Raw genomic sequence first — 15,684 nt, 5'->3', positions numbered from 1 at the left:
GGCCGGCGGTAGTGGAGGACTGCGGGAAGCGCTGGGAGTCCGCCAAAGTGTGCGGGTGGTGCGGAGTGCTCCACGGCCCCGCGTGGGCTGCTCCCCGTGTCCCCGGTGTCCTCAGCTCCTCACACCCGCATGTTCCTGTATCCCCATCCCTCTGTGCCTTCGTGTCCCTACATCCCCGTGTTCTTACGGTGTTACGTCCACATGCTTGCATCCCCATCCTCACTCTCTCACATCCCCATCTCCAAGTCCACATGTCCCCGTGTCCCCTGTCCTCGTATCCCCGCGTCTTCATGTCCCCATGTCCCCGTGTTTCCACACTCCCCTCTCCTCATGTCCTCATTTCTGTGTACCCAAGTCCCTGTATCCCCTCTCGCTGTGTTCCCACATCCCTGTGTCCCCATAACGCCATGCCCCCATCCTTGTGTCTCCACTGTCCCCATATCACATTTCCATTTGTGTCACTGCATCCCCACATCCTTGCATCTGTGTCCCCGCATCTCTGTGTCCCTGTGTCCCCACATTCCAATATCCATGTCCCCGTGTCCCCATATCCAGGTGTTCCCACATCCCTGTGTCCTCATGTCCCCCCGCTCTGTGACCCTACATCCCCACGTCCTTGTGTCTGCATTCTGACATCTCCACGTCCCCATGTCCCTGTGTCTCCATGTTCTCATTTGTGTCCCCATGTCCCCACATCCAGGTGTCCCCACATCTCCATGTCCCCATGTCACGTCCCAATTTGTGTCCCCATGTCCCCTCTACGTCCCTACATCCCATGTCCTTGTGTCCCTGTGTCTCCACACTCCCATGTCCCCATCCCCATGTCCTCATTTCTGTGTCCCTATATTTATGTCCCCACCTCCCCGTGTCCCCGTCCCTGTGCCTCCATTGTCCTCATGTCCCCACGTCGCCTCTGCTCTGTGTCCCTACATCCCACGTCCTCATGTCTGCATCCCCACGTCCCCACATCCGGCTGTCCCCCTGCTCTAAGTCCCCACATCCCCACACCCTTGAGCCGCTGTGTCCCCACACTCCCATGTCCCCATCTCCATGTCCCTGTGTCCCCATTTCTGTGTCCCCACCTCCCCATTTGTGTCCCCACGTCCCCCGATCCCGGTGTCCCCCCCCCAGCCCCTCCCATCAGACAGCACTGCGGTGAGAACAGTTTTAATGCGACGGGAGCGGCCCCCCCTCGCCTACGGGGACATCTACGGGGACAAAGTGCACGAAGCCACATTTCACATCTCACACTACCCCGGGGGGGGACGGGGGCAGGGGCGGCCCCATAGCACCATGGCGTGAGGGGGGATGGTGGGGTGGGGGTGGGGAGGTCACGCGCGTGTGTGTGCGCGCGTGTGTGGGGGGGCTGGGTGCGGTGGGGGGAGGTGGGGGGCCCTGCGGTGCGTCCCCTCCCGCTATCGACACGAACCATTATTGGGGGCATTTCCACGCGATGCACAAAGGAGGCAAAAAAATGCTCACTGATCCAAACCCGACGTGCAAACAGAAAAGGGACGGGGATAGGGCGGGAGGGGGGGGGTGGGGGGGCCCTCCTCCTGCCCCGACCCCCTCCCCCCCCCCAGCCCCGGCCCCAGCGTGGGGGCTCGGACCCACGGCCCTACAGCACAGCTCCAGGGTGTCCCCCCATCCACCGAGGCACTCCTCGGGAGGGGCCACGTCTCGGCTGAGAGGGGGGGCCCGGGGCACGGGGGGGGGGCCCCGCCGGAAGGCTGCCTGCATCCTCACTTAGGGGGCAGCCCCTCGGCGTTACCAAATGCCGCTCGATCGCCCTCCGGGGGGGGCGAGGATCCGGGCCGAGGCGCGCTTGGGGACGTGATCATCGATCTGCGAACCTGCGTGGGACGGACGGATGGACGCGTGGACCGGCCCCGCAGCGCGGCCCCACCTCGCCCCAACCCCCCCAACACCATGGGATGGGCATGGGAATGGGGATGGGATGGGGGTGGGGTCAGCCCCTGCCCGGCCCAGGAGCTGTGGGTGCTGCACACAGGGGAGGGGTGGGGGGACAGGAGGTGCATGGGGTGCTGGGGGGGCGCACTGGGGCAAACTGGGACTCTCAGGACGCGCTGCGATGCTCAGGGCTCTACTGGGCTGTTCTGGGATGCTCCAGGTTGGTTGTGTGAGGTGGCTGGGGAGCTCCTGGGTTATATTGGGGTGCCCTGGGGGTGCCGGGCCCCTCTTACCGGACAGGCTGAAGCTGGACTCGTGCAGGTCCCTCATGCCCCCGTGGCGCGTGGCGGGACGGGTGGGCGTATCAGCCAGGGGCGTCCCCGTCTCTTTTTTCCCCGTGTGGACCACCGCTGCCACGTCCCCCAGGTACGGGCTGCGGTCCACGGCCTTCGGCTTTAAGCTCTGCCGGGAGATTTGGGGAGGGGGGGGGGAAGCACAAAGCAGGGGGAGGCGTGAGCTGCGCCCATCTGGGAAGCTATGGGGTGGGCGTGGGGCTGGGGGCAGTGTGGTGGGCGTGGGGATGCGGGGTGGGCGTGGGGTTGCGGGGTCTCCCTGCAGCCATGGGGTGGGCATGGGGTGCCCCTTGGCATGGGATGGAGATGGATGGGGGAGGGGGTGGTCGGTGGTTTATGAGGAGGAGATGGACGGCCCCGGTGGTGCTGCCCCGTGCCCCCCTGCGATGCCATCCCCCACAACAACGCCAACCCACGCCCCACAGCAATGGTCCTGGTGCCATGGCAGGGGACACACGGGGGAGATGGATAGGGATGGGGATGGAGATTATAGGGATGGAGATGGAGATGAGATGGGGATGGAGATGAAGATGGAGATGATGGGGATGGAGATGGGGATGGAGATGATGGGGATGAGGATGGAGATGAGATGGGGATGGAGATGATGGGGATGGAGATGGAGATGATGGGGATGGAGACAGGGATGGAGATGATGGGGATGAGGATGGAGATTATGGGGATTGGTATGATGGGGATGGAGATGGAGATGAGATGGGATGGAGACGATGGGATGAAGATGAAGATGGGGATGATGGGGATGGAGATGGGGAAGGAAATGAGAGGAATGGAGATGACAGGGATGATGGAGATGAAGATGAAGATGGAGACGCTGGGGATGGAGATCAGATGATGGGGATGGAGATGGGGACAGAGATGATGGGAACGGAATGGGTCTGTGCCATCCTGCATGCTCCCGCACCTTCTCGCGCTGCACCAGCTTCTTGTAGACGCAGTCGGGGAAGGAGCGCAGCGGGCAGAAGCGCCCGGTGCCCTCGGCGCACATGAAGACGCCGTTCTCGTAGACCACGCGCCCACGGCTGATGGTGACCAGCGGCACGCCGTGGCACCGCATGTTCTCGTACAGGTTGATGTCCCCTCCCTGCACTTGGGTGCTGGCCGAGATGGTCCTGACGGGCGAGAAGCGGGATGCTGAGCGACACCCCTCGCTGCCGGCCCCATCGCCGTGCCCCACACCGACCTGGTGGCCTCGGGGTCCCACACCACCACGTCGGCGTCGGCGCCGGGCACGATGCGGCCCTTGCGGGGGTACAGGTTGTGCAGCTTGGCCGCGTTGGAGCTGGTGACGGCCACGAAGCGGTTCTCGTCCATTTTCCCCCCCACCTGTGGGGTGGGAGCGCGGTGAGGATGCTCCTCCCCAAGGTGACGGGGCCGTGTGCCACCCGTGGGGCCGCGGCCCCCGCACGCACCACGCCGCGCTCCCAGATGATGTTCATGCGGTCCTGCACCCCGCTGACGCCGTGCGGGATCTTGGTGAAGTCCTCGCGGCCCATCGCCTTCTGCTTGGCGCTGAACGGGCGGTGGTCCGAGGCCACCACGTTCAGGGTGTCACTGTAGGGAACGGGGACGGCAGGGCTGGGGGCCGACACGGGCGGAGGGGGGCATGGGGAGAGGGGGTCCGTGCAATGGGGGGCTTGGGAGACGTGCAGAGGGGTGCCTGGCGGGGCTGTGGGATCAATGAGGGGGGCACCCATGTGTTGAGGTGCTCAGGGAGTGGGGGTTCCATGGAGTGGGGTGCCTGGGGAGCTGGGCTCGTGTGCAGTGGGTTCCTGGGGAGGGAGACACCTATGCAATGGGGTGGCTGGGGAGGAGGACACTCGTGCAGTGGGGAGCAGGGTGCTTGGGGAATGGGGCGCTCATGGATTGGGACACCCACACATCGAAGTGCTCTGGGAACGGGGCATCCATAAGAGGGGCGCTCAGGACCCACGGAGCATGGTGCTTGGGCAGCAGGGCACTCAGGGGCTGGGGTCAGGACACCCCAAGGTGCCTGAAGGACACGGGGTGGGTACCTGGCGAGCAGGCTGAGGAGGTGCGCAGAGGTGTTGGTGTCGAGGCGCAGCGGGGGCACGGTGACGTAGGCGGCGGCGTGGAACCAGTCCTGGTGGTAGTAGTGCAGCCCCGTCAGCGTGGCGTGAGCTGTCGTCGTCTCCGCATACACCGCCTTCCCTGCGGGGGGGGGGGAGGAGGACACGGGGACGTGTGTGCCCACATCCTTACACACGTGTGTCCCAACCCCCCATCCCCGCCGCAGCCCCCCCGGCGTACCCTGCATCTTGGCAGCCGCGATGACGTCCCCCGCCGCCATGCTGGAGACGTTCACCAGGTACACGGGGCAGTGCGTCTGCAGGCAGTGCCACCACGGGGTGACACGGGGACACGGGGATCCCCACCCCAGGTCGGGGACACTGCCCGCAGCCCCCACGGTGCGCGGCACTCACCCTGTTGGCGATGGTGATGGCACGGTGCGTGGCCTCCGCCTCCAGCTGTGCGGAGAAGGTGTGGGGTATGGCACCAAATGGGAACAGAGCACAGAGCGGGGATGGCCCCCATCCCCCCCTCCCGTCCCCACACCCACCTCCTCAGGCCGGCTGATCTCAATGCCCTCAGGCCCGGTGATTCCCAGCTCCAGAGCTTCCTTTGCTCCCTGCAGGGCACAGCACAGCGTCACGGGGTCACCATGTCGCTGTGCCACCCCGTCCCCATGATGCCCCCTCGCCCACCTCGGCCACCAGGTCCCCGTTCTCGGCGTGCACGCGGGCGATGGCCCCGATGTCCCGGCAGGCGCGCAGGGCCTGGTACAGCTCCCCGTCCCGCAGCATGTACAGCTCCTTGTAGGCCAGGAACAGCTGGAAGGAGTTCACCCCCTTCTCCCGCACCAGCGTCTCCATCTCTGCCTTCACCTGCAGCGGGGGCACAGCGGCTGCGGGCACCGCCATACGGGGCAGCACCCACATGTCTCCCCGTGGGATGGGGGCAGAGTGGCTCTGGGGCACGTGGAGCTATGGGGGAGGCACAGGTGGGGACCTGCAGCTGGGGGCACTGGAATAGGGTCGGAGCTCATCCATGGGGTGGGATGCAGTTGCGGGTGGGCACAGTGAGGACCCACGTCACCCCCTGGCACAGGGCTTACAGCGGCATCGAGGTGCACACCGGTGCTGCGGGGTCCCCCTCGCTACAGGATGGGTGCAGATGGCACGGGGGGGGGGTACAGTGGGGGTCGAACCCAGCTTTTGGGGAGGGGCTATCACCCACCTGCGGCGCCCACCAGGTGACTCCCACATGCAGGGCGTAGTCGCAGCACACCTGGGGGTCTGCGAGCGCGCGGCACCGCTCGAAGGCGTCCACCAGCGAGCGCTCCTTGGCGGGCAGCACGTGGCCCAGCACCATCGTCGTGCCCCCCACCAGCGCCGCCTGCGGGGACATGGTGGGGGAGACGATGGGGCGATGGCCCCGCGTCACCCCGCAGCTAAGCCACAAAGCCACAAAGCTGCTTTGGCGGCAGCACCGCGCCGGGTGTCACCGCTGTCATTGTGCGCCGCGGGGACAGGGACAGGGACAGACGGCGCTGCCCCACACAATGCAGCTCTGTGCCGGGGATGGGGCTGTGCCGGGAGGAGTGGGGCTGGGGTGGGACCCGCAGCACTGCTGTGGGTGGAATCCAAGGCAAGGCTGGGGCACGCAGCACGGCCAGGACCCATGGCACACGTGGGACCCGTGGCATGGCTGGGACACATGGCACAGCACAATCGGGACCCACGGTATGGTTAGGACCCACAGCTGGGAGCCAGGGCATGACCAAGACGCACGGCACAGCCAGGTGCAGGATCCAACAGTGATCTCTACACAGCTGCGACCCACACGGCTCCAGCAGACCCTCCCCAACCCCACCCCACCCCCTTCAGCCCCATGGCGCGCCCCACCTTGGTGCCGTGGTAGAAGTCATCGAGGCAGGTGGCGTTCATGAAGGTCTGGTGGAAGTGGGTGCTGGTGTCGATGCCTCCAGGGATGACCAGCTTGCCGCTGGCGTCGATCACTTTGGCGCCGCCGGGGATCATCAGCTCGCGCCCCACTTGCTGGATGATGCCGTTCTCGATGTAGACGTCGGCCTCCATCGAGCAGTCGTCGTTCACCACCTTCCCCCCCTTGATCAGGATCCGCACCGAGGCCGCGTTGGCGAGCATGGCGCTGCGGGCACGGCGCGGGGCAGCGGGGTGCCCCGGGGGTCAGTGGGGAGCTCCGTAGGGCCAGCACCACCCGCGTGCAGCCCCAACCCCATGCAAACCCCATAAGCCATGGGTCCACATCCGATGGGACAACTCTGCCTCCTGCCACGGGAATGCCCAGCGCGCTGCCCCATAGCCCCCAGCCCCACAGCCTGCAGCAGCTGAGCATCCCAGCACCGTGACTCCAGCAGCTGCCCGGGGTGGGGCCACGGGTGGGGGGCACGGGGGGCCGACCCACGCCCCATAGCACCGGGAATGCCATTACCCACACAGCTGCTCTGGGGGCAGACCCTTAGGAGCAGACGGTGGGGACGTGGGGACGCCCGGGGTGGCAGCGGCTGCTGCGTCGCACCCCAGAGATGAAAGAGACGGCGGTGACGGATTTGGGGCGTCGGGGAGAGGCACCGCCCTGCAGCAGCACCGCGCGATGGGGCCGACAGGATCCGACCCACGGGGGGGAGGCGGCGCGGGTGGGACGCGTGTGTGTGCAGCGGTCCCCATCCGCGCGTGGGATCCACGGAGTGCGACCCCAAGACACAGCTCGGCCCCGAATCCCATCTCCCCATCAGCGGATACCGACGGCTCCGCGCCGCCCCGGCCCCCGATCCCACAGCGGTACCCTACGGGCACCGCCCCGGGCACGTCCCGGCCCCAAATCCCACGCAGCCCCGCCCGTCCCCCCCCTCCCACCCTCTCCCCGCTTTGTGCCGCGGCCCCGCGGAGGACAAAGGCGGCGGTGCTGCGGCCACGCCCGGGGGTCCCCCCCCCCGCTCCGGTACCGCCGCCGCTCCCCTCCCCCTGACCCCCCCGGTACCGCCCCGCAGACAAAGCCCCATTGTTCCCCGCCCTATCGCGATACCCCGCGCCCACCCTCGGCCCCGTCGCGACGCGGCCGCCCGAGGGAGAGAGTGTGCGGGGCGCGAGGGTGACCCCGGGGCATATCGCGACAGCCCCTCCCCATCGCGATACGCGCACCTGTCGCGATCAGGCTCCGCCTGTCGCGATATGGGAGAGACAAACGTGGCCCGACGGGAGCAGAAATGCCATCTCCCACAGAATCCCGTCGCATCCCATAATAACACCCGTCGCATCCCATAATAACACCCGAGCATCCCATAATAGCACCCCGAGCATCCCGCCCGTACCTCCGCTCTCCGCTCCGCTCCGCTCCCGCCGCACCCTCCGCTCCGCTTCGCTATCTCCCAAGCCACGCCCCCAGGGGCGGGTCCCTCCGGGCGTTGGCCCAATCATGGTCCACATTTTGCACTGGTGGGCGGGGACTGCTGATGGGCAGGTGTAATGGGCGGGACCTGGAGGTGAGACCACGCCCACCCGGCGGCACCTGTCGTTGCCGTGGGGATGGCTCCGAGGGCCCCGCCCACAGGGTCCTACGTAAAATGCCATTGGCTGATGGCAGCGCCTCGCGGAATCCCATTGGCTCTACACAGCTCCCTCGGCATCTCATTGGTTGAGCTCACCCCCATCGGTCGCCCCGCCCCGGAAGGCCCAGTGCCATTGCCCCTTAGGCAGACCTGTGCCCCTTTACACCCTATAGAGGCAATAGATATCAAACAGACCCTATAGACCATTCATCCTCCTATAGCCCCCCCCATAGCCCCCTATAGCCCCCATAGCCCTCTATAGACTCCTATAGACCCCCATAGATCCTATAGCCTCCTATTGACCCTCCCTACAGCTCCTTAGTGGATCTATAGCTCCTGTGGACTATGTAGACCCTACAGACCCCTGTAACACTCTATACACCCCCTATAGCTCCCTATAGACTCCATGTCCTTTACAGATCCTTTATGGCCCCATCCAACCCTCTACAGCCCCTGTAGACCTTGGCAGCCCCCTGTAGCCCCCCCATAGACCCTATAGCCTCCAAGCCCCCTGCAGATTCCCATAGCCCCCTATATACCTCTGTAGTCTTCTATAGATATCCTATAGACCCTAAAGTCCTCTACAGCCTCCTGTAGCTCCTTGTAGAGTTCCCTATAGACCCTATAGAGAAAACTGAGCGAGGTGCTGTGCCAGGTGATTTTTGACCCACAACTTGTGGGGAGACAGTGCAGGGCCCCACAGTCTTTTGCTGCAAGAGCAGTGTTCTGACATATTCTTCCCATGGGACTGAGCTCAGACTGCCTCCTCTGATACCCAGCATTGGGGCTGCACCTCCTATAAGGATCCCACCACTCATTGGGATACTACCACCCATTGAGGCCCTCATCTCCCATTAGGATCCCACAGTCTGTTGGAATCCCGTCATCCACTGAAGTCCCTATCACCCATTGGGATCCCATCACCTATGGAGATCCTCATCACCAGTGGAACCCCACCACCTACTGGGAGGGATCCCATCACCTACAGTGACCCCACCATCCAATAGGAATCTGTCATCTACAGAAACCTCACCACTCACTAGAACACCATCACCTATGGAGGTCTCTATCACCCATTGGGATCCCATAACTGGATGGAATACCAACACCCATTGAAGATCCATCACCCACTGAGGTCCCCGCCATTCATTGGGACCCAACCACCCGTTGAGACCCCACCATCTGAAGTGACCTCATCACTCATTGAGATCTCAGCACCCATCAGGATCCCATCAACCCACTGAAGTCTCTGTCATCCATTGAAATCCCATCAGCAATGGTAACAATACTACCCAATAGGACCCCATCACCTATTGAGAGCACATTAGCCATTAAGGTCTCCCTCACTCATTATGGTCTCCTTCACTTATTAGGATCCTGTAACCCTCTAGGACCCAATCATACGCTGAGGTTTTCCATTATCATTTGGGATCCCTTTACTCACTGAGGTTTCCATCAATCATTGAGATCCCCACAAGGACCCTGCCACCCATTGGAACCCCACCACTACTGGGACCCTGTCACCAATGTGAATGTCACTACCTAATTGGACCCACCAAGACTCCACTTCCCATGGGAATCTATAATCCACTGAGAGCCCTCCACTCATTGGGACTCCACTGTCCAATGGCAACATATCACCCATTGATAATCTGTAGGGCCCCACCACCCATTGAGACTGCATGAACCATTGGGACCCCATCACCCATTGTGACCCCCATCATCTGTTGGGATCCCATCATCTATCGAGGTCTCCATCACCCATTGGGATCTCATCATCCACTGAGGTTTCTATCACTCATTGACACCCACTCACTGATGGGGAACGCTGCTACCCAGTGGGACCCCATCACCCATTGAGAACCCATAACCTACTGAGACCCCCATCACCCATTGAGATTTCACCATCCACTGGGATGCCACTACCCACTGAAGTTTCCATCACCCACTGGGACCCCATCAGCCACTGAAGTCCCCTACTAGGGGACCCTATCACCCAAGGAGATCCCATCACAAACTGAGGTCTCCATCACTCATTGAGGTCCTATCACTAACTGGGATCCCATCACCTATTCAGACCCCATCACCAATGGGAGTGCCATTATCCCTCGGGATACCACCAACCATACCCACTGAGGTCTCTGTCACACGTTAGGACTCCCATCACCCATTTGGACAGCATCACCAATGGGAATTCCACAACCCATTGGGCCCCATCAGCCTTTGGGATCCCACCACCCACACCCACTGAAGTCTCCATCACACATTGTTGGGACTCCATCACCCTTTGACATCCCATCACCCATTGGGATCCCTCAATGCAAGTCATCACCCACTGAGGTCTCCATTCCTCACTGAGGTCCTATCACTGACTGGGGATCCCATCACCCGTTTGGACCCTACCACCAATGGAAGTGCCACTACCCATTGGGACAACATTCCCATTGGGATCCCACCACCCACACTCTGAGGTCTCCATCACACAGTGAAACTCCATCGCCCATTGGGATCCTACTATGCAATGGGATCCCATCACCCATTTGGACACCATCACAAATGGGAGTGCCATGACCCATTGGGATCCCACCACCCACACCCTCTGAGGTCTCCATCACACAATGGGACTCCACCACCCATTAGGACCCCACTATGTGATGGGATCCTATCACCCATTTGGACACCAAGACCAATGGGAATTCCACGACCCACTGAGACCCCATCACCCACTGGGATCCCATCACCCATACTCACTGAGGTCTCCATCACATACTGGGACCCCATCACCCATTTGGACATCATCATCAATGGGAGTGCCACTACCCCTTGAGATCCCACCAACCACACCCATTGAGGTCTCCATCACACACTGGGACTCCAGCACCCATTGGGATCCCATTACCTGTTGAGATCTCCATCACCCACTGAGATCCCATCACCAGTGGGAGTGCCACAACCCTTTGGGACCCCATATCCCATTGGGATCCCACTACCTACACCCATTGAGGTCTCAATCACACACTGGGACTTCATCACCCTTTAAGATCTAGCCATGCAATGGGATCCCATCACCCATTGGGACACTAACACCCATTGGGATCCCATCACCCATTGGGACACTAACACCCATTGGGATCCCACTACCCACACCGAGGTCTCCATCACACACTGGGACTCCATCACCCCTTGGGATCTTGCTATGCGATGGGATCCCATCACCAATGGGAGTGCCACAACCCTTTGGGATCCCACCACCAACACCCACTGAGGTTTCCATCACTCACTGTGATCCCATCACCCACTGGGATCCCACCACCAATTAAGCTCTCCATCACTGCTGGATCCCCACACGCGCTGGTCCCCGTCCCTCTGCGCCGCACGGAACCACGCGTAGACCCATTTTTCTCTTTTTTTTTCCTCTTTTTTTTCTCCTTTTTTTTTTTTTTTGCACAAAAACAGTACATTTATTCAAGTGTTCTCCAGCACAAGTACATTAGAAAGGAGCTCGTCTTAATGGGCACCAGAGAAAAAATAAAAAGGCGGATGGGATGGGAGCGGGACGGACAGACTTCCTACACCTGCTGCACGCATTTGACCTCTTAATTAGTTCAGAACAGCAATGTCACGAGCAATACTCACACAGATACAACAGAGCGCCGGGCAGCGGCCGCGGGCGAACCGTACGGTGAAATGTACACAGCTCCCGGCAATAAATAGAGAAGCGACCCTAAAAAAAAAACAAACCGAGAAAAAAACGAAACAAAAACAGAACAAAAAAAAAACCCCAAACAAAAAAAAAAAAAAACCCAAAACAACGCAAAAACGAAAGGAACGAACCGAGAGTGAGAGAGAGAGAGAGAGAGGATGAGGAGGAGGAGGGGGGAAGGGCGCGGGCGCGGGGCGGAATGTGGCGCGGGCGGCAGCGCCCGCAGGAGGAGCGGTCCCAACTCGACGCGGCGATCCCTCGGGGTGAGCACGCGGCGTTCCCGCACTGCGGCTGCGGCTGCGGCTGCTTCCACGGCGCGGGGCGGAAACACGCGAGCGCGGCTGGCTTCAAGTACAACGTTAGAACGCCTTTTTTTTTGTTAGTTTGCTTTTTTCTTTTTTTTTTCTTTTTTTTTTCCTTTTTTTTTCCCCTTATTTTTTCTTTTTTTTTCTATTTTCCTTTCATTTTTTCTTTCTTTTATTTTTTTTTGTTTTTCCTCTCGTTCATTTCTCCCGTTTTTGTTTTTTTCTTTTTTTCCGTTTTTTTTTAAATGATTTTTTTTTTTGCCTTTTACTTTTTTAATAATAATATATCAGAGTAAAATTATAGTGCTCTTTGAAACTCCACTACGAGAAAACGAAACAAACAGTCATTGTCCAGACAGCAGACTTAAGTTAACAATATATATTCTTAATAAAACGTTTTAGCACCGTGTTTGTCACCTATCCCTCGGCAGATCTTAAGGAATTTAGGTTTCGGTTTTTTTATTTTTTTATTTTTATTATTTTTTCTTTATTTTTTTATTTTTTTTATTTTTTAAATCTAGGGCTGTGCAACAAAAGGTGTCTGTTTGTCTTAAAAAAAGCTGTGGGTCGGGGACGTTTAAAAACAGAACTCTTTCCCCACGTATCCCCCGTAGTGGGGGCCGCTGCCGCGGGCGCCTTCCAGTTGTGCTGCAATGGAGGAGCTGCTGCTTCCCTGTGCTGCATTGCAATGCATGCTGCAGGGCCACGCATCGCTTGCTCTGGTGCAAAGTTTGCACCCTAAGTTGCAGGGCCGTGCATGGCTTGCATCGGGTGTTGCAGTGCCGTGCACGACCTGCAAGCAGTGCTGCAGGGCTGTGCAAATTGTGCACCATCTGCTGCTGGGCCAAGCAGGGCCTGCAAGCAGTGCTGCAGGGCCATGCGAAGTTTGGAGCCTACACTGCAGGGCTATGCATTGCTCTGCACCTGCTGCTGCAGGATCATGCACAACTGGCAAACAGCGCTGCAGCACCATGCAAAGCTTGCACCCTATGCTGCCGGGCTATGCCAGGTTTGCATACGGTGCTGCAGGGTCGTGCAGGACCTGCGATCAGCACTGCAGGACCCTGCAAAATTGGCACCCTACACTGCAGGGCCATGCACGGCTTGCATGTGGCGCTGCAGTGCAATGTGGGATGGACAAACAGTGCTACAGGGCCACGCAGTTTGCATTTGGTGCTTCTGGATTTGCACCCAGCATTGAAGAGTGGCGCAGGACTTGTGCCACGCGGGCTTTGCAGCCATGCTGCAGGCATGCACCACGCAAGCCCTGCACCCAGCACCATACAGGACCTGCAGCACTGCCCCAGCCCTGCGGCTCGGCCCCCTCCTAGCACCATGGGGACCCCCTGCCACGAGCACCTCTCCGAGCACCCCGCAACGCCGCCAGCCGGCTCGCTGCGCATTAGCCAGCACCCTGCACCGAGCTGCCAGCGGCGGTGGTGGCACGGGGGGGCTGGGGGTGTCTTGGCCCCCACCCCACGCACGGGACCCCCCCTTTCACAGTTACAGGAAGAGACGGCAACGGGGCCCCCCCGTGCCTTAGCACCAGTCCCTGCGCTCTCCCCGCGCACCGCACCCGACTCCCGAGCGCTGAGCACCATCCGCACCGCAGCACCGCTGAACGCACCCGGCTCCGGAACTCTGCCGCCAGGCTGCCATCCTCGCCACTGTCACTGCCACTGTGACTGTCACCACGACCGTCACCATCATCATGACCATCATCGCAACCATCACGATGACCACCAGCATGATCATGACTATGACCATGACTATCACTGTCACCATCACTGTCAACAAGACCATGACCATCACCATGATCGTCACCATGATTATCACTGACATGATAACTGTCACTATGACCACAACTGTGACCACAACAATGACCACAACCATCGCTGTCCTCAGGACCACCACCATCAGTGTGACCATCACCGTGACTGTCATCGTCCCCATGACCGTCAATTACCATGACCATCACCATAACCGTGACCGCCACCAAGACCAAGAGCAACACCGTGACTGTCACCGTTTCCATCATGACTGTCACTGTGACCATAACCATGATCATGGCCATGACCATCACCGACACCATGACCATGATCACCACCAAGACCATGACCATCACCATGACTATCACTGCCTTTGTCACCATGCCCAGCACTGTGACCATAACCATGATCATGACCATCAATGTCACCATGACCATAACCATGACCATGTCCACCACTGCCTGTCACCACGTCTGTCAAGTCTGACCACAACCATGATCATGGCCATGACCATCACTGTCACCGCGACCACAATCGCCACCAAGACCATGACCGCCATTGTCTCTGTCATCGTGACGATGACCGTGACCATGACGGTCACCAGCACCATCACGCCACCGCAGCATCCCTGCGCTCAGCACAGCACCAGCCGCCCTGTGCCCTCCTGCAGCCGCCGCTGCCACGGGTGCGGCACGGACGCACCGTGGTGCCCACCAAAGGGACCGCTGGAACCCATCGCTCCGAAAAAACACCGGCACCGGGGTGGGCTCCAGCCCCGTCCCAACCCGGCGTTAGCACCAGGGTCCGAGCACCGCTCCGGCACCGCCTCCGCGCCGAAACCTCCGCCCGCTCGGGGCCACGTACGCAGAACAGCACCAGTACGTCAGGCGGGACGGCGCCGCTTCCTTTTGGGACAGAAAAAGGTTATTGCATGAGTCGGGGTGGGGGCTCCCCCCCGGCCCCGCCGGCCCCCTCCACGCGGCTCCGGAAAGGCGCGGCGCGTAAGGCAACGTGGAAGCTGATGTCTCGACTCCCCCCGCTGTTTAAAAGCACCATTATGAAGTCGGGTTGTACAGTAGTAACAGTACCTTTTATATATATATATATCTATATCTCATATCTATCATATATATATAAACTGTAAACAAGAGGTAACAGCGGCTTCTAGATTTGCTTTCTTCAAGGTTTCCCGTGTGGTAGGCACCCAAAATATTGTAGAAAAGGTGTGAGTGTGGCGTGCGCGTGTCCGCCGCGTCCCCGCCGCTGCTTCTGCTCCGTGTCACCGCGCGGTGCTGCTGGCAAGGAGGGAGGGAGGCGCGGGCGCCCGGCTCCGAGCAGCAGGGACCCAACGAACGGAAAAACCCAGCCAGAAAAGAGCGGAAAACGGAAAAGGTTTACCCCGAAAAAAAATTAAAAACCGTTTTGGTTGGTCGTGGTTTTCGTTTCTTTCTTTCTTTCTTTTTTTTCCTCTTTTGTTTGGTGTTTTTTTCCTTTCATTTTTTTTCCTTTTGTTTTTTGTCTTTTTCGATTTGCTTTTTACTCTTTTCCTTGCTTTTGCTTTGTTTGGTTTTTTTTTTTTTGCTTTTCCTTTGTTTTTTTTTTTCACATTTCGTTTTTCCGCGTTTGATTTTTCCACAATTTTTTTTTTCCCCCACGTTTTGTTTCTCCATATTTTGCATTTCCCACATTTTCTTATTTTTTTTCCTTTTGCTTTGTTATTACACATTTTGGGTTTTTTTTCCCCCCTGTTTTTCACATTTTATTTCCATCCTCTGTTTTTTTCCACATTTTGGTTTTTTTTTTCCAGTATTTTTTTTTCCACATTTTGTTTTGCCATAATTTGGTACTTTTCGACGTTACGATTTTTTTCCTTTCATTTTCTACTTTCGTATTTTGTTTTTTCCTTTTGTTTATTTCCACGTTTTGATTTCCCATGTTGCGTTTTATCCGTATTTTATTTTTTCCTTTTATTTTTTGTTTTTTTTCCTTCTGTTTTGGGGGCTGTTTTTTATGTTTT

The 15,684-nt window shown here is 59.1% G+C and overlaps 1 protein-coding gene across 3 annotated transcripts; it reads right to left on the bottom strand.

Moving 5' to 3' along the window:
• Positions 1-1,368: 1,368 nt before the first annotated feature.
• Positions 1,369-7,699, bottom strand: DPYSL5 (dihydropyrimidinase like 5). Of its 3 annotated transcripts, XM_065730581.1 has the most exons (13): positions 7,654-7,699; positions 6,206-6,470; positions 5,538-5,696; positions 5,006-5,185; positions 4,861-4,929; positions 4,724-4,768; positions 4,551-4,626; positions 4,295-4,451; positions 3,692-3,833; positions 3,463-3,605; positions 3,184-3,391; positions 2,205-2,373; positions 1,369-1,853 (listed from the first exon to the last, which is right to left on the bottom strand). In XM_065730581.1, the coding sequence occupies exons 2-13, from the start codon at positions 6,464-6,466 to the stop codon at positions 1,768-1,770; spliced, it is 1,695 nt and encodes a 564-aa protein (XP_065586653.1). In that variant the 5' UTR covers positions 6,467-6,470; positions 7,654-7,699; the 3' UTR covers positions 1,369-1,767. The 3 variants fall into 3 exon arrangements, with proteins under 3 accessions (XP_065586653.1, XP_065586651.1, XP_065586654.1); XM_065730579.1 differs by having other exon boundaries at positions 4,295-4,626; XM_065730582.1 differs by lacking the exon at positions 2,205-2,373 and having other exon boundaries at positions 4,295-4,626.
• Positions 7,700-15,684: the final 7,985 nt, after the last annotated feature.

This window comes from Cyrtonyx montezumae, unplaced genomic scaffold (assembly GCF_038088225.1).
Source record: "Cyrtonyx montezumae isolate F1298 unplaced genomic scaffold, pur_monq_1.0 scaffold_13, whole genome shotgun sequence".
Lineage (NCBI taxonomy): Eukaryota > Metazoa > Chordata > Aves > Galliformes > Odontophoridae > Cyrtonyx > Cyrtonyx montezumae.
This window is presented reverse-complemented; position numbering and strand designations above follow the sequence as displayed.